The sequence below is a fragment of the Xyrauchen texanus genome, chromosome 2, assembly GCF_025860055.1.
Source record: "Xyrauchen texanus isolate HMW12.3.18 chromosome 2, RBS_HiC_50CHRs, whole genome shotgun sequence".
NCBI lineage: Eukaryota > Metazoa > Chordata > Actinopteri > Cypriniformes > Catostomidae > Xyrauchen > Xyrauchen texanus.
This window is the reverse complement of record NC_068277.1, coordinates 13,571,164-13,594,909: the sequence shown is the minus strand read 5'-3', so window position 1 is coordinate 13,594,909 and position 23,746 is coordinate 13,571,164. Positions and strand designations below refer to the sequence as shown.

The 23,746-nt window shown below is 36.7% G+C and overlaps 1 protein-coding gene across 1 annotated transcript in view; it reads left to right on the top strand.

Moving 5' to 3' along the window:
- Positions 1 to 744: 744 nt before the first annotated feature.
- Positions 745 to 23,746, top strand: part of ccdc149a (coiled-coil domain containing 149a) — a 30,010-nt gene continuing 7,008 nt past the window's right edge. Inside the window, exons 1-10 of the mRNA XM_052147841.1 lie at positions 745 to 884; positions 3,175 to 3,336; positions 5,130 to 5,168; positions 5,290 to 5,397; positions 5,493 to 5,609; positions 6,088 to 6,260; positions 10,625 to 10,697; positions 10,819 to 10,903; positions 11,057 to 11,201; positions 11,436 to 11,512. Of these exons, the coding sequence (XP_052003801.1) occupies positions 834 to 884; positions 3,175 to 3,336; positions 5,130 to 5,168; positions 5,290 to 5,397; positions 5,493 to 5,609; positions 6,088 to 6,260; positions 10,625 to 10,697; positions 10,819 to 10,903; positions 11,057 to 11,201; positions 11,436 to 11,512 (1,030 nt within the window). The 5' untranslated portion in view covers positions 745 to 833. The remainder of the gene's footprint in view (positions 885 to 3,174; positions 3,337 to 5,129; positions 5,169 to 5,289; positions 5,398 to 5,492; positions 5,610 to 6,087; positions 6,261 to 10,624; positions 10,698 to 10,818; positions 10,904 to 11,056; positions 11,202 to 11,435; positions 11,513 to 23,746) is intronic.

The window sequence follows — 23,746 nt, the reverse complement described above, 5'->3', positions numbered from 1 at the left end:
CCTGTTATTAGACATGCTTACCCATGTATTAAAATAATCATGGCTGACTGTGAATACAAAATTTCTACAATGGCATCTGAAACTGAAAACTATTGATTTTAAATGATGCTGCATCCAAGCCGCTAGGTGTCAGTATAAGTCTAAGATGACACAAAGACAAACATTACTCAGTGCACCTTTAAGTATCTTCATAACACTTTACAATAGGTTCCATTCACTGATCTATATATATATATATATATATATATAGATCAGTGGTTCAGTTCCATTTTATTAATCTTTGTTAATGTTAGTTAATTAAAAATACAATTGTTCATGTTAGTTCATAGTGCATTTAAACTAATTTCAAGATATACTTTTGATTTTTAAAATATATTACTATAAGTTGAAATTAACATGAAACAATATTAATAAATACTGTAAAAGTATTGTTCATTGTAAGTTCGTGTTGTTAAATAATGTTAACGAATGGAATGTAAAGTGTTACTTGTATCTTTTGTGTTTTCCATACTTTGTTTACGCCATCTAGTGGATGGATATTTAGTCTAATGCTCCTCTACTATAAAAAGCAACTAATACACATAACCTTTCACTTCTGTTTTTTTATTTATTTATACATTTTTTGCAAAATATATAAATATATATTTGTACATACAACTCGTTCACACTGGCGCTTTTGGCTATCAATCATGGTTCAGTATTTCACAAACCCGGATCTCTCAGCTGACAAAGAGTAAACAGTGTCTGAAAGGGGCAGGAGGTGAATATCTCGCGAATGTATTATAGCTGTTATTTTCAAAAACAGAGAATAAAATCGCCAAACGCTGCAAGAAATGAACTCTTCCAAGAGAGGGGAAAGTGACTGGCAAGGTTTAGTGAACGAGGTGAGTGCTAAACTAAAACACGAACATGATAATAATTATTGCGTGCACGAGTTGTGTCCATATGGGACTGCTAGCACTGTAGGAAATGGGAAGTTGAATAGAGTACAACTGTCAAAATGTTATACAAGTTTTAATATATTAAACGTGTGAAATGCTCATCTAAATGTTCTCCACTAAAACAGCATATTTAATACATTCCAATATCTACCCTGCTGAAAACAAAAAACAATAGAAACCCTCACAGAAATATTAATGGTTTTAACAGATTGGTAATTGTATTGGATATAATGGAAACTATAATGGTCTCTATGGGGTTTCTTCTGTTATATGTCAGCAATACTATTACGGACCAAAACATACAGTATCTACAGTGCTGGGTGGATTACTTGTGAATAGTAATCAGTTACTGATTACAAATTACATGACAAAAATGCAATCAGTAACGTAATCACATAGATTACATTGGGGGTATCTAATCCGATTACTTTTGGATTACTTTTATAATTCAACCTAATTCAGTTTTATTTGACATCAGATGCATTTGAGTAGGATAATAATTTTAACATAAAAGTACAAAGAGGAAGAAACTGTATTACATTCTTTATTACTAACAAAAAATAGCCTCACAAAAGAGCTCCTTATGACATTTTTAATAAGTGCATTAAACATAACATGAATGAAATAAACATAAAATCTAACAGCAATGACAGTGGGTGGCCAAAGTTTATAATTCAAGACACTGAGACAGCAAATTAATTTTGTGTTCATAAAACAAACAAACATTAATGACCATAAAATCAACATAAAATTATCATAACTTAAAGAAAATGAATGACCATAAAATCAACAGCAATGACGTTGCCTAAATCAAGTTTTCATCTAAAAACACCGAAACACTTTTAACTCTTACTTCTTACTGTTAGTCTATCGCCTATACCAAAGCTGGAGTGCAAGATGTTATCTTTTGAACATCAATATTTAATTATATTAAAACAGTAGAGTTCCACTAAGTCACACAATGAACTATCGTGTCAAATTGTATGTCAAGTTTCATGCAGTGGACTCCATTGTATCAGCAACAACAGTAGAGCGATAGGCTTTGTACCAACTTGCTGAACATTTTGCAACTGAACTATTGTGTACCCTGTGGGCAAGATCCTATCCACTAGATCTTTTGAAGCAATTCATTTCAATGTGTGAGCTGCACACCATTGGTGAGGTAGTAAGAAATACTATATATTTTTTTAAAACATATCTACTTAATTTTAAGTGCATAAAAGTAAAACAATACATGAACAACCAGTAATGAACCTGAAAGTAACAGCAATGACATTGCTAGGTACTTTTAACCCTAACTACTTAGTAATAGTCCATCACCTATTCCTTAGCGTGCATATCTTACTGTTGTAATGTAAAAGGAGCAAATGCTCAAAATGTAAATTATTATAATGATTATTAACAATTTAATAATGTTGCCTTGGTAATATGTAATCATGTAATCTATTAAAAAGTAATGGTAGTCCGATTACGAGTATTTTAAATGGTCATTTTAATAAAATTTCAAGTACTTGATTTTGTAATCTGATTATCTAATGCAATCTGTTACTACCCAGCACTGCATATCTGTAATGGAAACCAATACAAACCATTCAATCCTAATGGAATGTAGCCTAAAACATACTACAATCGTAATCATATTCATAGTGGAATAAATTTGAATTTATATTGTTTTTTTTGGTTAATGTGCTGATTTATTTATATACAATTTTGTGAAATTGAAAGAACTTCCAGATTCCAGACATTATTCCAGGAAAAACTCATAACTACAAAGTTGTAATAAGTTTAATGTGTGACATGACTCACAAAGCAGTTTATTTTGTCATTACACTCGGTCATCCCTTCAGATAGATATGTATAGAAGGTTTATCAACATGGCCATCCTTTGCATAATCCAAAACGTACTTTTGAAGTGAGTTCTCATTTTTGGAATGAAAAGTCTTATCATCTCCCTTCAAGCATAGCCAAATATTTATTTTGATGCTAATGATTAAATGCCAGTGTAACATTGGCATAAGCCATCACAGTTGGCTTATGCCATTGGTGTTAGGAGACACTCACAAGCACAGATCCAAACTTGTTCAGACCCAGTTATCAGACGATGACATACACAGGAGCTTGACATTTCTTCGATGCGCAATTCACGTTACGAGTATGATGTATTTTGTTACATTTTTGTGTCTTACCACAAATGTATATGTCCACATTGGTGCTTTTCTCCTTTTTTCTGCAGTTCTTGATATGCAAACGTAAGCTGGAGAGCAAGAAAGATGCCCTTCTCATTCTTTCTAAAGAGCTGGACACGTGTCAACAGGAGAGAGACCAATACAAGCTGATGGCCAACCAGCTTCAAGAGAGACACCAGGGCTTGAAGAAAAAATACAGAGAACTGATTGTATGTCTTTAGATGTCCTTTAATTTTTAATTTCATAAAAATTTATAATTGATAACAATTTTCAATTTAATTCAGTTTAAAGGATCATTTTTATGCTCCTGTTTCATCAGTTTGAGTTTAGCAAAATTGAAATTGGTAACCAAGGGTTCCTTCTTTTTTCATGTTTCACAGTGTTCATACTTAACCCTGGGTTAGTAATTAATCCTGGGTTGTCAGATTTCAAGATTTCACACCTTACGATTGTAAACTCTAGGTTAACATTCTTATTAGCGTATTTACAATGTCAATAATATGAATTTGACAAGTGCAGTACACAATGAGCAAGCAACCTGTTTTAAAAACTTAAACCTGCTAATAAATAATACTGTCAGTTTTGTCACAGTTAACTTATTTGTTGTCACTGTTCAGCATTTTAACAGTTTATTCAGACGCTAAAACTAAAACAGTGCTTGAAGTTTGTTTTTACTATAAAGTGCATGGATACGCAAAGGTGCTGTAAGCTATTTTGTTATGGAAAGGTGCACAAAAAATGTTCCTTCTCCATGAGCAGTATTACTCAAATAAGTTTTGTAAGATATCTCACCGGTCTCTGTGACAGCTGTAGACTCTGTAAGCAGCAAACAACAATGTCTCCACGGACCTGTCAATCATTTTGTATGTTCTCATAGTGTTGTAGTAGCAGTGAATTATTGAGTCATACTGACATTTTCAAGCCATGTTGTTCATAACAGTTGTCAGCTGAGGGTGCCATTTGCTGCTGTTGTTTTTAACAACTGTTTCTGCACTAGATCGGTCTCAGTGAAACTCATTTGGTATTTTTGGAGTGTGGAGTTTTGGAAAGAGGGGGAATAGCTAATCCAACTGCTTAGTCCCGTTGAAGTAGAACGGTTAAAATTGCTTACAGCACCTTTAATGACACAATTATTGTTTTGTTTATGATTGGTTGTCTGACGAAGAACCTCTTGTTGCAACATTCTAGCGCCACACTGTTTCATACTGTATACCTTTAGTACAAGAATGTTGTAGGTGATAACAATGTTACTAATTATAAACATAGCTAAAAGAATAGTTCACTCAAAAATGCAAATTCTCACATAATTGATTCACCCTCATGCTATCCCAGATGTGTATGACTTTCTTCTGCTGAACAGAAACAAAGATTTTTAGAAGAATATCTCAGCTGTGTTGGTCCATTCAATGCAAGCTCCAAAACGCACATAAAGTCAGCATAAAAGTAATCCATATGACTACAGTGGTTAAATTCATGTCTTCAGAAGCAATATGATAGGTGTGGGTAAGAAACAGATCAATATCTAAGTAGTTTTTTTTACTATAAATTCTCCTCCCTGCCCAGTAGTTGGTGATTTTCTTGAAGAATGCAAATCTTCAAAAACAAAAGAAGAAAACTGTAAGTGAAAGTGGACATTTATAGTAAAAAAAAGTGACCATTGATCAGTTTCTCACCCACACTTCATATCGCTTCTGAAGATATAGATTTAACCACTGGAGTCGTGTGAATTACTTTTACGCTTTATGTGCATTTTTTGAGGATCAAATTTCTGGCCACCATTCACTTGCATTGGATGGACCAACAGAGCTGAGATGTTTTGCTAAACATCTTAGAAAGAAAGAAAGAAGAAAGAAAGTTTGTGATGGCCTGAGGTTGAGTAAATAATTAGATAATTTTCATTTTTGGCTGAACTATCCCTTTACCCACGTTTTAAAAGTGGCCTTGAGGGTTAGTGTGAAAAGCCTAATTGTGTGAATACTGTATATCTAATCATATATTCCAGGATGGTGAACCTTCACTTCCTCCAGAAAAGCGATATCAGGTAAGTTTGTTTTTACAGTAGGTTTTACATTACCATGTTATTTTAATCATTCTCTGTGTGACTGTTTTCTCAGGTCATTGTTTTTTCTTTCTCTCTACCTTCCTGTCCTTCTCTTACTCAGGTGAATTTGGCGCAGTTGTTGATGAATTCACGGGAGAGGAATAAACAGCTCTCAGAAGAGGTGAATGAGCTCACACAGAGACTAAGTGAGATTCAGGGAGACAATAAGGTACATTACAAATAAAAGCACGTGCAATATAATCATAGTGTCTTTAGACCTCAGTATGGATAGAGTGTGATCAGCCCACTCATATCTCCCTGTAGCTTTTAAGAATGACTATCACAAAACAGAGGCTTGGGGATGATGAAGTTGGGTTCAGACATTTCCCTGCTCATGAGCGAGAAGACCTGGTCAGGCAACTTGAAAAGGCAGCGCTGCAGGTAAATTCTTTGCTTTCCCTTGAGCTGTAATATGGGTCTCTTAAAGATACATCTGTATTTGGAGAGTTTACATTCCCTTTGAATGTTGTGATTTACTTTGGTGTGAAATGCTATAATAGCAAACTATTTAGGTTAAATTTAGCTAATTATTATGGAGGCAGTTTTATGACCTTATATTAATTATATAAAACATATTCTTATGAAACAATTAGTATTTTAACATTTATGGATTGACCCCATTCACTTACTTTGTAAGTGCCTCACTGCAACCTGTATTTCTGGGGGTTTTTTAAAGAAGAGGAGGGATGAGTCAAAAATTGTTTTTTGGTTATCAATATTATGCCACAAATACTGTCCATTGAACTTAACTTGTATTGAACCAGGAATATTCCTTTAAGTATAACACTATTGAAAATTAAAGTATTGATTTGCTCTCAGAAATAAAGACAATTGTTTCACCACTTGTACTGTTTTTAAGAGAGAGGAGCTTGAACACAGTCTGAAGACAGTGAGTGATGAACTGCAGGACATGAAGGCAGAGAAGACTGTGTTCAAGGAGAAGGCTGAACGTCTCAACCGTGAGCTGAATCACATTTTGGGCGGCCAGGAGAGACGAATAATTGACGTGGATGTCCTCTGCATGGAGAACAAGTCAGTGATTTTTAGCTAATATAGCCAACCACTACCAGCTATCAATTATCGCCTCTGCTCATTGTGTGCAATAGGTTTGCTAATGTGATACTATGTATATACAGTATATACACTCACTGACCAATTTAATAGCTTATAATAACATCCAGTGAGCGGCAGTTCTGCTGATGGAAATGCCTTGTTGTTGAGAGAAGTCAATGGAGAATGGCCAGATTGGTTCGAGCTGACAGAAAGACTATGGTAAAACGGATAACCAAAAGTCATAGGCACATAAGATGTTTCGCAAAAAAAAATAAAAAATATGTACATTTTAGACTACCAAACATTTATTTTCCAAATAGAATAGAACAGAAGAACAGGGAGCCCTGCAACAGATTGCATGAACCCCACAGAGCCCCCCACTGAACATCGAGTCAGTCTGGGATAACATAAAGATACAGAAGCAATAAATAGATAGCCTAAATAGATAAAGGACCTGTAGCGAATTCTCCAAGAAGCTTGGAACATCCTATCTGCCAACAACCAAGTAAAAGAGAACTGGAGCTGTTTAAAGGCAAAGGTGGCCATGCCAAATATTGATTTTTTTCTGTTTACTGGACTTTTTATGACGTTAATTGATAAATCAAAACTATTTATGACATTATTTTTGAAGAAATCCTTAAAATGCAGCATTTTTCACAAGTGCCTAAACTTTTTGCACACTAGTACTAATAATACAGTGCATTCAGAAAGTATTTAGACCCCTTCATTTTTTCACATTTTGTTATGTTGCAGCCTTATACGAAAGTGCTTTAAATTATTTATTTTTTCACTTCAATCTACACTCCATACCCCATAATGATAAAGCAAAAAACTGATTTTTGATTTATTAAAATGAAGGAAAACAAAAAAGAAAAAACTAAATATCACATTGACATAAGTATTCAGACCCTTTGCTATGACACTTGAAATTTAGCTCAGGTGCATCCCATTTCTCTGGATCATCTTTGATATATTTCTACACTTTGCTTGGAGTCCACCTGTGGCAAATTCAATTGATTGGATATGATTTGGAAAGGTCGAAGGAACTGCATGCAGAGCTCAAAGACCGGATTGTGTCGAGGCACAGATCTGGGGAAGGGTTAAAAACATTTCAGCTGCATTGAAGGTTTCCAAGAGCACAGTGGCCTCCATAATTCTTAAATGGAAGAAGTTTGGACTAACCAGGACTCTTTCTTGAGCTGGCCGCCTGGCCAAACTGAACAATCAGGGGAGAAGGGCCTTGGTAAAAGACGTGGTAAAAGACGCTCAGGGACTGGGTGATTGGTCAGGGTTGAAGGAAAGCTGAACAAAATACAGAGATATCCTTAATGAAAACCTGGCCCAGAGCACTCAGACTTCAGACTGGGATGAAGGTTCACCTTTGTTCAACAGGACAATGACCCTAAACACACAGAAAGACAACTCAAGAGTGGCTTAGGGACAACTCTGTGAATGTCCTTGAGTCCTTGTGCCCAATCGAAAATCTCTGGAGGGACCTGAAAATTGCTATCCAACGACGGTCCCCATCCAACTTGACAGAGCTTGAGAGGATCTGCAGTGAAGAATTGCAGAAAATTCCTCAATTCATGTGTTAAGCTTGTAACATCATACGCAAAAATACTTAAGGCTGTAATCGCTGCTTTAGCGCTGAAATACTTTCTGAATGCTATATACATGCATGGTTGGGAGGGTTACTTTTGAAATGTATTCCACTACAGATTAAGGAATACATGCTGTAAAATGTAATTTGTAACTGTGGAAGATTCCACAACACTAGGGAAGGAGGACACATGGAAGCAGGTATTCCAGACTCAGGTAACGCTTTTAATAGCCACTTCAATGCTTTGCCACTTTCACAGACTCAACAGTTCAGATGCACATAGACAGTCAAACTCATTTAGCTTCACAACATAAACTAATTAGCTTCACACATAAACTCATTAGGTTCACAAGCATCATAGGCTTCCTTGTGCCAGACTCTCTCTGCCTCTCTGCTGGTGGCATGGCCGTTTATATGCTGCTCTCCCCATGCTCACTGGAATTAGAGACAGGTGTTAGACATAATCTAGCTCAGATGTAAGTGCCCTTACCTCTGTCCCTCTCTCCGGATGGACGGACGCTCGACCACGCCCCCGCTGCTACAGTAACGTATTTCATTAGATTACTCAAGGTCAGTAACGTATTCTAAATACTTTGGATTACTTCTTCAGCAGTGGTAGATTGTTTCACTTGTTTTGACTTAAAACTCTGCCATGTTACACATGTTAAAAAGACATTCTCTGAAAAACCTAAATATGTTATGCAGTGTTGTTTCTAAAACAAGATAAATCAAATGAATCTTATTTTAGGGATTTGTTTGATATTTTTACAGGAAAACAATACAACATTTATTATCAAGAATAAGATTTTTGTCCTAATATCAAAGTCTTAATAGAAAACATCAATTATAATCCAACGTTCATTTTCTTGATAAAAAATATGATCGTGCCTGGTAACGTGCACGTAAAACGGCTAGAATTAGCATTTTAGTTTAGCGTAAATCTGACTATTTACACAAGATTTATTTCTATTTCTTTTGCTCCAAACTTACTTCAAATATACTTCTCTGTCTGCTCGTATGAATCTAACACATCATAAGAAAGTGTTTCACCACTGTTCAAATGCACTTTGGATCGCATCATTTATATGTATAAATGTTTCCATCTGAAACGACTAAATATTAAATTAAACAAATGACAATAAAATGCCTAGTAATCTCTTCAGTAATCTTCAAATACTTTTTGAATGTAACTATTTTAATTATCAATGATTTAAATTGTAACTGTAGTAGAATAGTTACTTATATTTTGTATTATAAATACGTATTCCCATTACATGTATTTCATTACTCCCCAACCCTGTATATGTATGTTACAAGGCTTGACATTAACACCAGCCAAATGTGGGTAGAAATCATCAGTGGCTCTTACTAGCCATTTTGGCGGGTAGCCATAGCCTAAACAAATTGAATTTTATTCATCTTGTGTTCTGCACTTAATAAGTAGTAAATATGCTTCTCACACCTGGCACGTGCATCTGTGCAGGGCGAATGAAGCGTGGTTTTGCACGAACTGCCGCAGCACACATCAGCATGCTCCAGAGATTCAGCCAGAACTCTTGGACAGCGCAGAGCAAAACTTAAGTGATTCAGTTGGGATTTACATCGCGGCTAATGTGATCCATTTGAATTATAAAGTGAATGTTCTAGTATAAAGCTCTATATGGATGAATTTAAACTTCTCAAATGGCTAGACAGCCCTGACATTAACAGCACTGATGAAGTAAAGAGACAACTGTGTGAAATGCATTAACATTGATTACCAGGGTTTTATCAACATCCAAATTAAACTTTTAACTGTAGTAACACTAACTGGTATTTCATATAGATGCATATTAAAATGATTAAGGTGAGTCTATAAGACTTCATTTTTGTTATTAATGATTATTCTGTCATTCACTAACCTTTCTTTTGATCCAGACCCTCAGGACTTTCTTCCATTAGTGTAAAAAAAAGAAAAAGATTAATGTATTTTTCGATTTGTGGAAAAAGATGGTCATGGTCTGACCTGTGATTGTGGTCTTTATCATTACAAATGACATTGTTAAAAAATGGAAGAACAATGGTACATTTTCATGAAGGCAAGTTCAATTTAGATAAATTAAAGGGTTTAAATCTGGATTTTCATGGACAAATGACAAATTATTGACACCTTGTTCAATCCTACTCCTTTTCTTACTAGTCATGTTTGCCTTCAGATATTCTAAATGTGACTTAAATCATTAGGTCAGTGTCCTGCTGGAATTTGTATTATTCTTTTAAGTTGTAGGCCTTATCAACATCCATTTTTAGTGGTTTTTAGCATTTTAATTAAGTTCAATTATTTTAATCAGATTTTTTTTAAATGTTTTGAGTCATCTTACAGTCCCCTTGGAAGTTTGTTAAGAGCCACTGGTCTAGCTTGGAACATGTTTTTTTTTTTTTTTTTTTGCTAGTCCATTGTGGTCTACAAATCCTTACCAGCATGGCCACCATGGTCTACAGAATTGATATTGGCCACACCAGCTGATCAAGAATTTAGACAATCATAAATTACAGATGAATACATTACGTAGACGAAACCATGTAAAACCAGCGACCACCAAAAAAAATCATATTCTATAGTTTCCAAATAGATAATTTGTAATGGTAGTCATGAAATGAAAGTCATGATCCTCTAGTAATCTGATCTGAGTTTTGGTTGGCTGATGTTTTCCAGTGTTCCGTTCAGATTTAGAGTGAAAGGTAATGTCTTATTCCTTCACAGATATTTACATGAGAGATTAAAACATGTTCAAGAGGAGGTCAGCCTTTTGAAGAGTAACATACAGAAATATAAGGTAAGCCTATGTGTTTTTTGTTTTCAATGAATAAGTATTAATTCCATAACACTCAATATTTGGTTTCTAACATACACAAAATTATTAATGAATGATTGCTGTTTGTCTGGATATCTTGCAGACTGCTTTGGATCGAAGAAGAAACTCAAAAATTGGGGGCAAGTCTAACAGTAGTGCTCTTACTGGAGTCCTTTCACCTAAACAAGGTGATTATGTGAATTATTTGTCTTATCCAGGACTTTCCTAGAAAATTTAAGAATTTAATGGACAAGGAAGTGAAGATATGTTGAAATTCAGCATATCAAATGACTGCATACACTTGTGCATACACACAAAAACCTTATTCTTGCTGTCTGCAGTGCAAGAGCTGTTATCAGAGGATAATGGTTGCAGTCTACCAGCCACACCTCAGTCTATCTCTGATCTGAAGTCTTTAGCAACAGCGTTACTGGAGACCATTCATGAGAAGAACTTAATCATTCAACACCAGAAGCAGACCAACAGGTGTGTGTGTGTGTGTGTGTGTGTGTGTGTGTGTATCTCAATTATGCTCTTTAAAATAGTTTTTGTTTGGTAGTCTATGCAATTGTGCCCATTTAGATCTTATGAGTCCATCTGTCATCATTCATAGCGGAGCTTTTACCAACGTTCAAATATATCAAAACCTACATATTCAGAAAACCTGTATGCACAAATATTTGAAAAATCTTTATTGGATGAATTTATTACACCTCATAGAATTCTAGGAAATCGAGTAACTGATTTGGAAATGAAATTGAAGACTCTAGAAGTTTCTGGACTTTGGAGTCTCCCAGGTGAGTGTTTCTTGCAAGTGGTTCATGTTTTTTTGCTTTATGTGCTGTACATTTTCTATTTATTGACATGGCTTCATTGGTAGTGCCTTACTCCACCTCTAGCTCTACTATCTTGCCATCAATTAAAAGTTTGTAAGTTTGTTTGCTCATGGACTTGTTTCAATATCCACAATTTTGTTTAGCCACAAGGATAGGCTACATGCATTTATATATACACAAACACATACTGTATATACACTCACTGGGCACTTTATTAGGAACACGATGGTCCTAATAAAGTGCCCTGCATGGTTTTCTGCTTTTGTAGCCCATCTGCCTCACAGTTTGACGTGTTATGCATTTTGAGATGTTATTCTTCTCACTGCAATTGTACAGAGTGGTTGTCCGAGTTACCATAGCCTTTCTGTCAGCTTGAACCAGTCTGACAATTCTCCATTGACTTTTCTCATTAACCAGGCATTTCCGTCCACAGAACTGCTGTTCACTGGATGTTTTTTTGTTTTTGGCACCATTCTGAGTAAACTCAAGAGACTGCGGTGTGTGTAAATCCCAGAAGATCAGTAGTTACTGAAATACTAAAACCAGCCCATCTGGCACCAACAATCATGCCATGGTGGAAATCACAGATCACATTTTTAACCCCATTCTGATGGTTGATGTGAACATTAACTGAAGCTCCTGAACATTATCAGAAGCTATGATTTGGACAAAAAGTCATATTACAATTAATTTAAAAACAATTAGGCTTATACAAACTATTATCTACTACAGGTCCTTCTCAAAAAATTAGCATATTGTGATAAAGTTCATTATTTTCCATAATGTAATGATAAAAATTAAACTTTCATATATTTTAGATTCATTGCACACCAACTGAAATATTTCAGGTCTTTTATTGTTTTAATACTGATATTTTTGCATACAGCTCATGAAAACCCAAAATTCCTATCTCAAAAAATTAGCATATCATGAAAAGGGTCTCTAAACGAGCTATTAACCTAATCATCTGAATCAACTAATTAACTCTAAACACCTGCAAAAGATTCCTGAGGCTTTTAAAAACTCCCAGCCTGTTTCATTACTCAAAACCGCAATCATGGGTAAGACTGCCGGCCTCACTGCTGTCCAGGAGGCCATCACTGACACCCTCAAGCAAGAGGGTAAGACACAGAAAGAAATTTCTGAATAAATAGGCTGTTCCCAGAGTGCTGTATCAAGGCACCTCAGTGGGAAGTCTGTGGGAAGGAAAAAGTGTGGCAAAAAATGCTGCACAACGAGAAGAGGTGACCGGACCCTGAGGAAGATTGTGGAGAAGGACCCGATTCCAGACCTTGGGGACCTCGCGGAAGCAGTGGACTGAGTCTGGAGTAGAAACATCCCTGCATTCCCCAGGTCAAGCCACTTTTGAACCAGAAACAGCGGCAGAAGCGCCTGACCTGGGCTACAGAGAAGCAGCACTGGACTGTTGCTCAGTGGTCCAAAGTACTTTTTCGGATGAAAGCAAATTTTGCATGTCATTCGGAAATCAAGGTGCCAGAGTCTGGAGGAAGACTGGGGAGAAGGAAATGCCAAAATGCCTGAAGTCCAGTGTCAAGTACCCACAGTCAGTGATGGTCTGGGGTGCCATGTCAGCTGCTGGTGTTGGTCCACTGTGTTTTATCAAGGGCAGGGTCAATGCAGCTAGCTATCAGGAGATTTTGGAGCACTTCATGCTTCCATCTGCTGAAAAGCTTTATGGAGATGAAGATTTCATTTTTCAGCACCGACCTGGCACCTGCTCACAGTGCCAAAACCACTGGTAAATGGTTTACTGACCATGGTATTACTGTGCTCAATTGGCCTGCCAACTCTCCTGACCTGAACCCCATAGAGAATCTGTGGGATATTGTGAAGAGAAAGTTGAGAGACGTAAGACCCAACACTCTGGATGAGCTTAAGGCCGCTATCGAAGCATCCTGGGCCTCCATAACACCTCAGCAGTGCCACAGGCTGATTGCCTCCATGCCACGCCGCATTGAAGCAGTCATTTCTGCAAAAGGATTCCCGACCAAGTATTGAGTGCATAACTGAACATAATTATTTGAAGGTTGACTTTTTTTGGTATTAAAAACACTTTTTTATTGGTCGGATGAAATATGCTAATTTTTTGAGATAGGAATTTTGGGTTTTCATGAGCTGTATGCCAAAATCATCAGTATTAAAACAATAAAAGACCTGAAATATTTCAGTTGGTGTGCAATGAATCTAAAATATATGAAAGTTTAATTTTTATCATTACATTATGGAAAATAATGACCTTTATCACAATATGCTAATTTTTTGAGAAGGACCTGTATATAACTACAGTGCATCCAAAAAGTATTCACAGAGCTTCACCTTTTTCCACAATTTGTTATGTTACAGCCTTATTCCAAAATGGATTAAATTAATTATTTTCCTCAAGATTCTACAAACTATACCCCATAATGACAATGTGAAAGAAGTTTGTTTGAAATCTTTGCAAATTTATAAAAAAAAAAAAAAATTAAAAAAAATCACATGTACATAAGTATTCACAGCCTTTGCTCAATACTTTGTTGAAGCAACAATGGCACCAATTACAGCCTCTAGTCTTTTTGTGTATGATGCTACAAGCATGGCACACCTATTTTGGGCAGTTTCTCCCATTGTTCTTTGCAGGACCTCTCAAGCTCCATCAGGCTGGATGGGGAGCATTGGTGCACAGCCATTTTCAGATCTCTCCAGAGATGTTCAATCGGGTTAAGTCTGGGCTCTGGCTGGGCCACTCAAGGACATTCACAGAGTTGTCCGGTAGCCACTCCTTTGTTATCTTGGCGGTGTGTTTAGGGTCATTGTCCTGTTGGAAGATTAACCTTTGCCCCAGTCTGAGGTCCAGAGCGCTCTGGAGCAGGTTTTCATCAAGGATGTCTCTGTACATTGCTGCATTCATCTTTCATTCGATCCTAACTAGTCTCCCAGTTCCTGCCGCAGAAAAACATCGCCACAGCATGATGCTGCCACCACCATGTTTCACTTTAGGGATGGTATTGGCCAGGTGATGAGCGGTGACTGGTTTCCTCCAGACATGAAGCTTGCCATTCAGGCCGAAGTGTTCAATCTTTGTTTCATCAGACCAGAGAATTTTTTCTCATGGTCTGAGAGTCCTTTGGCAAACTCCAGGTGGGCTGTCATGTGCCTTTTACTGAGGAGTGGCTTCCATCTGGCCACTCTACAGGCCTGATTGGTGGAGTGCTGCAGAGATGTTTTTTCTTCTGGAAGGTTCTCCTCTCTTCACAGAGAAATGCTGGAGCTATGTCAGAGTGACCGTCGGGTACTTGGTCACCTCCCTGACTAAGGCCCTTGTCCTCGTATTGCTCAGTTTGGCTGGGCGGCCAGCTCTAGGAAGAGTCCTGGTGGTTCCAAACTTTTTCCATTTATGGATAATGGAGGCCACTGTGCTCATTGGGACCTTCATTGCTGCAGAAACGTTTCTGTACCCTTCCCCAGATCTGTGTCTTGATACAATCCTGTCTCGGAGGTCTACAGACAATTCCTTGGACTTCATGGCTTGGTTTGTGCTCTGACATGCACTGTTAACTGTTGGACCTTATATAAACAGGTGTGTGCCTTTCCAAATCATGCCCAATCAACTGAATTTACCACAGGTGGACTCCAATCAAGTTGTAGAAACATCTCAAGTATGATCAATGGGCACCTGAGCTCAATTTTGAGTGTCATGGCAAAAGCTATGAATACTTATGTACATATTTCAAATTATCTTCTTTCACGTTGTCATTATGGGGTATTGTTTGTAGAATTTTGTGGAAAATAATGAATTTAATAAATTTTGGAATAAGGCTGTAACATAAAAAAATGTGGTAAAAGTGAAGCGCTGTGAATACTTTCCGGATGCACTGTGTATACCTATAACCAATAACTATATAATATACTGTACCAATTTATTTTCATAAGAGCAAAATCTGTATATTATTCCAAACTTTTGGCCATAAGTGTGTGTGTGTGTGTATATATATATATATATATATATATATATATATATATATATATGTATATATATATCCATACATACATACATAGAGACCGGCAGGGTTGGGAGGGTTACTTTTGAAATGTATTCCACTACAGATTACAGAATACATGCTGTAAAATGTAATTTGTAACATATTCTGTTAGATTACTCAAGGTCAGTAACGTATTCAAAATATTCTGGATTACTTCTTCAGCACTGGTAGATTTTTTTCATTTGTTTTGACTATAAAAACTCTGCCAATACAGTAAGACAAAATGCACATGTTAAAAATACATTCTCTGAAAAACCTAAATATCTTATGCAGTGTTGTTTCTAAAACAAAATAATCAAATTGATCTTGTTTTAAGGATTTTTAGATATTTTTGCTGGAAAACAATACAACATTTATAATCAAGAATACGATTTTTGCCCTAATATCAAAGGTCTTACTAGAAAAAATTAATTATGATCTAACGTGAATTATCTTGATAAAAAAAATATGATCATGACTGGTAACATTTGCATGTAAAATGGCTAGAAATAGCATTTTAGCTTAGTGTAAAGCTGACTATTTACACAAGGTTTATTTCCATTTCTTCTACTCCAAACTTCAAACGTACTTCTCTGTCTGCTCGTATGAATGTAAAACATCATAAACAAGTGTTTCACCACGGTTCAAATGCACTTTGGATCACATCATATATATATATATATATATATATATATATATATATATATATATATATATATATATATATATAAATAATTGTTTTCCATCTGAAAGGACTAAATATTAAATGAAACAAATAACAATAAAATGCAAAGTAATCTCTTCGGTAATCAACTTTTTGAATGTAACTCTATTCTAATTACCAATTATTTAAATTGTAACTGCAGTGGAATACAGTTACTTATATTTTGTATTTTAAATATGTAATCCTGTTACATGTATTTCGTTACCCCTGAACACTGGAGACCGGGCAGCTTAATACTTATAGTATTGTACACTAGTAATAATTGGCCTACCAATTAACTAATTAACTAAAGTACCTTTTTTATTTTTTGTATGCCTTAAACAGGTTACCAAATACTGAAGCTAACAGCAAAGCTTCACAGCTGAAATCACAGCCCCTATTGGGAAAGTCAGTGTAGCTTGAAGAGTGTAGTGTTGGCTTGAATTGGAAAACAAATTATAATAATAAAAAATATATATAAGATAATTGCGAATGCTTTACCATTCTCAGCACTTTACAAATACCGGTACTCTCCTATGAACTTTAATTTAGAACTTTAAGAATTTTCAGAGTAGTTGTCTATGGCCATCTATGTTGTTTATCTGTGTGTTCACTGGTATGCAGTGTTCACAGTGATGGAGATATACTTCTTTTTATTATTTGAAAATATTCACTAGCATGTATTCAGACCACCCGTCTGAATTATTGTGTTAAGAATAGATGTTTTGAGAAATAATTTGCACTGCATTTGTCAATGTCAGTGGTAGCTGTCAACTTCCATCCAAAAATATATGGTGCAACTGACAGCAAGTTGTGAAAGTACTTGCCAGATATTCTTCAGCATCAAAAAGCAAGACCGTGACTGGTAAACTATTAATCCAATGCAACTGACAGACCATTTAAGTTTGATTTTCACATGTAAATGTTTACTGCATGAGCTGATATTTATCATTTATCATGCATAAAATGCTCAGTGACTAATTTTTGACCGATCTTCAAGCCTGGAGGTATTTTAGGGCTTTAACATTTTTCAAGGTGTAATTATAATATAAACTAGAGTGTTGCTTGACCGTGCAAAACTGTTCACCATGATGCCAACGTGTTGTGTTATGAGTGGTTTTTAGTGTGTTTTTTGGTTGCTAGGGATTTGCAAGAAGATTTCTTGGATGTTCTGAATATAAAGCTATCATACATTCCTGTAGCCAGTACAGGAACAGTTGTAGGTCTGTTTATTAGTTTATTACTTTTAAGGTTGGTCGTTTGTTCAAATCACTGCAGTATTACGTGGTTCCTATCACAAATCAGTATAAATATCTCCAGTCACGTAATTTATTTGAGGTCAGACTGTCAAATCCTTATCCCTACAATGGAATTAGGGATGGCTTCCAATAACCATTAATAATGATTATATTTTAAGTTAGTTTCAAAGTACTCATTTAATTGCTTATGGGCTGGGCTTTTAGAAAGTGGCCAAATACTTCTCTAAAATCTTCAGCTCTTTCAGTTGTTGCCCACAAGAGGGTAGTAAAGCACTTTGATGGTAGCACAGATCAGACACACGCCTGCCATAAAACTGACAAGCATCCATTACTGAAACTGATTGCCCACATTACAAACACATTTGGGGAATATGGTATTATTAGGGAACTTTGTGGATGAGAGAGTGGATCACAACTCAGTCTATGAAAGTGATTGAACTCCAGAGTTGGTGGTCTTGTAAAAATGAATAAAAGCAGTTAATGCTAAAGAGAGAATAGAATTTCTCTTTGGAAAGAAAGAACAATTTTTTTTTTATTTAGGTGTCTGCTGTGCTTCTTTCTGTGTGGTGTTTTTGGCTATGTTTGGAATGGAATACTAGCTCAATAGCTTAATAGTAACTATCTACTATACTGCCAGCTACATTTTTAAATCAGTAAGTGAAATGGGAAGCATTATTCTATAATGAAAATTTCAAACAGTAGTATGCTACATTGTTATCACATTTCCTCTCTTTTTTTCACAGGATCTCATTACAATACTTTTGTTTAATTCAGCAACTGGTGTCCAGTTAATTTATAAAGGACCCACTTTATAATAATCCTGGTTCAATACAAGTTAAGCTCAGTCAACAGCATTTTTGGCATAATATTGATTACAACAAAAAATAATTTCGACTTGTACCTCCTTTTCATAAAAAAAGAGAGTGAAGCAAAAATCAAGGCTACCGTAATACACATACAATAAAAGTGAATGAGGCCAATGTTTTAAGGGTTTAAGGCAGAAATGTGAAGCTTATAATTTTATAAAATCAATTACAATAATGCTTCTGTTAAATCTTGTGTATTATTTGAGCTGTAAAGTTGTTGTTATGGTTGTTCTAAGGTTTTGGGGTTTACAGCTTTACGTCATAATGGCAACAAAGTTGTAAAATTGCCTATAACTTTATACAGAAAAGATTAGTAAGCTATTTTTTCAGACTAAAATCACATCAACATGCATATTGTTTATTTTTTTGTAATCAACATTATGCCACACAAGCTGTCAATATAACTTGACTTGTATTGAACCTGGACTATTCCTGTAACTACAATTTACTTAAGCATTTGATACACTTTACTTGTTGCGTTGTACTTATGTTTAGATTACCTGCATTTAATTACATCTATAGGTACACTGTTAACCTTATCCCTAACCCTACCCCTACCCCAACACTTACCCTAAATCTGCCACTCAAACTCAGTAGCAGCAAAAGTGAATTTTGTGAGAATTTTTATGAACAATATATAGTTACACAATAAATACATTGTGTTGTAAGTATTTTGATGTCAGTACATAGTTAAAGACACCTAATATAATTATAATATTTTGCATTTTAATAAATTTTTGTGTAAAAATGTCTTAACAGTCAGCAGTCCGATAAAATAATGAGTCAAGAACGAGATGTAAAAAAACGACACTTAAAGTTTTGATATTATATCACAATGGAACAGGAAGGTCAAGTTGAGCGCTTGCATTGCAGGATACAGTATTCCATGAAACAAACTCTGAAATTTGCATACTATGCAGAGTATACATACAACAAGGGTTTTATGGTTGTATGCTCTTCCGAACATAGCCGTTGACCGCAATGTGCCAGAACTACAGCCCTGTCCATATATTCTGACTAGGGAGTCATTCACACAGAACGCATTCTTGCATCTGTCTGTGCTGTTTTTCAGATGTTTGTATATGTAAACATGTGGTAGACGGATGTCTTTAACCATTGCATCACACTTTGCTGTTGTTCAGCACCTCAAACCATGAGCATCGTGTTTTTAAGATGCCGTGTCATGTTAAATGAAATTTATCATTTAAAAACGCATCTTGATATTTCTAGTGTTCCGTTCCATTGCTCTCTGCCTCACTGTTTTTGTGCGCAAGAATGCATCCAGTGGGAACGGCTCATAGACGAAACAAACATGCATGTTTATGCAAGAGTGAGAGAGAGAATTTTCTTTTTATTATTTGTCTTCTGTGGCGACTTTTGTGGCCATTGAGCCATAAGATGTGAAGCAGAGCTTGGTTTGTCCATAAAACTCGATGATTTTGTTCCCCAGTGTGAGGCAGGGACAGGCATTGAATAAATGGATGGATGGGCAGCTGCCAGGTGGGGATCGCCTCTCATCCATCCAACCTGTTTTGCACAGCGGGCTGTGAAGAAGCTGCAGTGAAGCTCCATGCTGCTCTGCATAGAATTAGCCTGACTTTTTAATAAGCTCAGAAGCTAGTCTTCATAACACTCCAATGACCTTTTCAAACTAAAAAAAGTTGAGCATTGAGTGCCTCTTAAAATTAAACCCTCTCTTGAGATCATCAAGAGGTCTAGAAGACATATGGATGCTTACAGCTGCTGTCAGCTTTCATCTAGTATAATTTCTGTATATTTACCTGTATACAGTGGGCCAATGTGTGAATGTCAGTGCATTGAATAAAATGTATTTTAATGTGAGAGAGCACAAGCACAAACACAAAAATAAGTTTGTTTAAAAGGAACAGTTCACCCAAAAGTGAAAATTCTCTCATCATTTAATCCTTTTAATACTATAAATTCACGTCCACATTCTTCTTCTTTTGTTTTTGGCAATTCGCATTCTTAGTACAATTCACATTCTTCATGCATATCGCCACCTACTGGCAAGAAGGAGAATTTATAGTAAAAAAGGACTTAAATATTGATCTGTTTCTCACCCACACCTATCATATCGCTTCTGAAGATATGGATTTAACCACTTGAGTCGTATGGATTATTTGCTGCCTTTATGTGCTTCGTGGAGCTTGAACGTTCTGGCCACCATTCACCTGCATTATATGGACCTACAGAGCTGAGGTATTCTAAAAATCTTCGTTTGTGTTCAGCAGAAGAGAAAAGTCACACAGCTGGGATAGCATGAAGGTGAGTAAATAATGAGAGATGAACTATCACTTTAAATGACAACTCTATATATATTTGGACACTTTCTGGTTTTCAAATGTTAGTGATAAATGTCCATATTTAAAGTGCTGTGGTTACTCAGTTGCAATTTATTTTACAGTATGTGTACTTTCAGTATACTTACAGTGTACTTATCTAAGAAAGTACTTCGTAAAATTAGGTAACTTCATGTACTTAAAATGGGTTAAGTTTAGGACCTAGTAATGACTATAGTTGTTGTAATTATATAGTATGCAAATGTAGAACCAACCATCCATCCATCCATCCATCCATCGTCAACCGCTTATCCTGTATACAGGGTCGCGGGGGGCTGGAGCCTATCCCAGCTAACATTGGGCGAAAGGCGGGGGACACCCTGGACAGGACGCCAGTCCATCGCAGGGCCACACATAGACAGACATACACTCACACTCACCTCCACATCCACATCCACATCCACACCTAGGGCAATTTTTTTTTTGGAGACACCAATTAACCTAGCCTGCATGTCTTTTTAGATGGTGGGAGGAAGCCGGAGTACCCGGAGAGAACCCACGCAGACACGGGGAGAACATGCAAACTCCACACAGATAGGCCGGGGCAACCAGGGTTTGAACCCACGACCTTCTTGCTGTGAGGCGACAGTGCTAACCGCTGCACCACCGTGCCGCCCGCAAATTTAGAACATTACTGTAAAATAAAGTGCTACTGGTTACTCTACTAGCACACCTGTGTGAACTTGAGGGGAACTGACTTCATACATTCACTAAAAAACACCTTGAGAATTGTTCAAAGTAATTGCAAAAAATGGCTAAGAAAAGTGAAGTTTGTTCTGAGAAAAAAATTCAGCATTATTTGTTTGCAAATGCCTCTTCGTTTGATATTTTCTATCTAATGCAATGACATTCATACATTTTCAAGTATCCAAATACTTTATGGGGCCACTTCCGCTTGCTATGGTTGGTACTGCACAGCTGCTTTGGTTCCTGCTAAATTTGGTACTGTTATCACTCTTCTGTTTTTTATATTTCATATCACAGTGTCCCTTGAAACCTGCTTTTAAACTGATCAGACAGTGTAAGCATGTAAGCACTTGCGGCCAATGTTGTGATGGCACCAGTATGCAGTGCGCAGTCCACTGTGGGTAACATATGGTGTTAACCTGTGATGCATGCAGCTAGTACTAATGAAGATGGATGAGATGGGAGCTGTAGTCACTTCCTGTGTGCTTGTACGTGGGCAGCCTGATCCATTCCAGTTTACACATGCAACTGCAAATATCTTCATTTTAGATTTTTCTAATACATATTCCCTGTGTCTCAATCTCCCTATCTCCCTATGTCGCGAATCATAAACATGAAATCGGGCTCTGAATTCGGGTACTGATCAACTGAACATTGGGACACTTATGACTCAATCACCTGCGACACGTTAACTAGCTGTTATTAATCAGCTCCATCACGGTATAAATGTACACTATCGTTCATTTTCGTTGAAGATATTCAAAAGTTCAATGTTATTAAAACTGATAAATGGCATAAATAAAGAAATAAAAATATATTGGAGTGCATTTTAAACATTCTTTTAACAAATAAAATATGGTAATTATTAATGTAAGAAATTACAAACAACATCTTTTTTAAAGAGAAAATAAGGCTTGGACTTCATACTTTTACATTTGTGCTCATCTTTAAAGATTAGGGAACATAGTGAGCAAGAACGGTTCTTACAGTGCATTGTGGGCTTTTTTTAGGGAGCGAAGGCTTCAGTGTACTGGAACGATTTTCGAATGAGACAGCCCAAAAAAGACTCGCTGATCAGTGCCCTGACTACTGAAATAGGGAACTATTTCAGACCAACCCATAGTGTTTCAATGTGACGGTCTGAATGCAGGTGGTTGTGCAAAATGATGGGGAGTCTGTACTTAAAAAGAGGGGCATAAGTATAAGTTTGGCCAACGAAATGGCTAGCACTCTAGAGAGAAATTACTTGTGATGAGACAGATGTTACGTCTAGGTTGTAAAACTTTGCAAATATGTTTTGAGAAGACCATCCTGCTGCAAAACATATGTCTTGTAAGGACACACTGTTCGTCCATGCCCATGAAGAGGCCATACCTCTAGTTGAATGTGCTTTAACACCAACCGGGCAATTTGCCCCCTGTGATTCGTAAGCTCCAGTGAGTAAGTCTCTGCTTGGAGATGTACATTCCTTTTGTGCATCATCCATAGCACACAAAGAGCTCAACATATGTGTGAAGTGGTCACACAGGGCATAACAAATGCAAGGACTGTTCCTCATCCGAATTAAATGTAGGAGGGAAAAAGGCTTGAAGGTGAACCACCTGTGCTCTGAAGGGTGTGTTTAAAACCTTAGGCACATAGCCTTTTCTAGGTTTGACAGTGGCTTTTGAAAAACCTGGACCAAACATCAGGTATGAATTGTTGACTGACCGTCCTTGAAAATCACCTACCCATTTTACTGAGGCCAAAGCCAGCAGTAATGCAGTCTTAAGAGAAAGCACATGCAAATCAGAGTCCAGAGACTCAAAGGGGGACCACTTTTAGGTCCAAAGTTAGGTCCCAAGTCGGGACTGTAGCAGGGTGAGGGGGACATAGCCGCCTCGCTCCCATAAGGAACTTTATGATTAAATCATGTCTTCCTATAGAGGTGCCGGCTTCAGGTACATGATATGCATATATAGTCACCACATAATCTTTGAGCATTGACGGCGTGAGCCCTGCGTCCAATCGCTCTTGAAGAAATGTAAGAATTTCATGTGTGGGCCAGATCATTGGGTCTTTGCCACGTGAAAAGCACCAAATAGTGAACACATTCCATTTTAGTGTGTAAAGGCGTCTTATAGATGGCGCTTTAGCCTGTAAAATGGTGTTCATAACTGAGTCAGTTCTGGCATGTTTAGCGCATTCGTTCAGGGGCCACACATGCAGGTTCCACAGCTTGGGCTGGGGATGCTAGATTGTTCCCTGCACTTGAGAGAGGAGATCCCTCCTCAGTGGTATTTCCCATGGAGGGCTGTC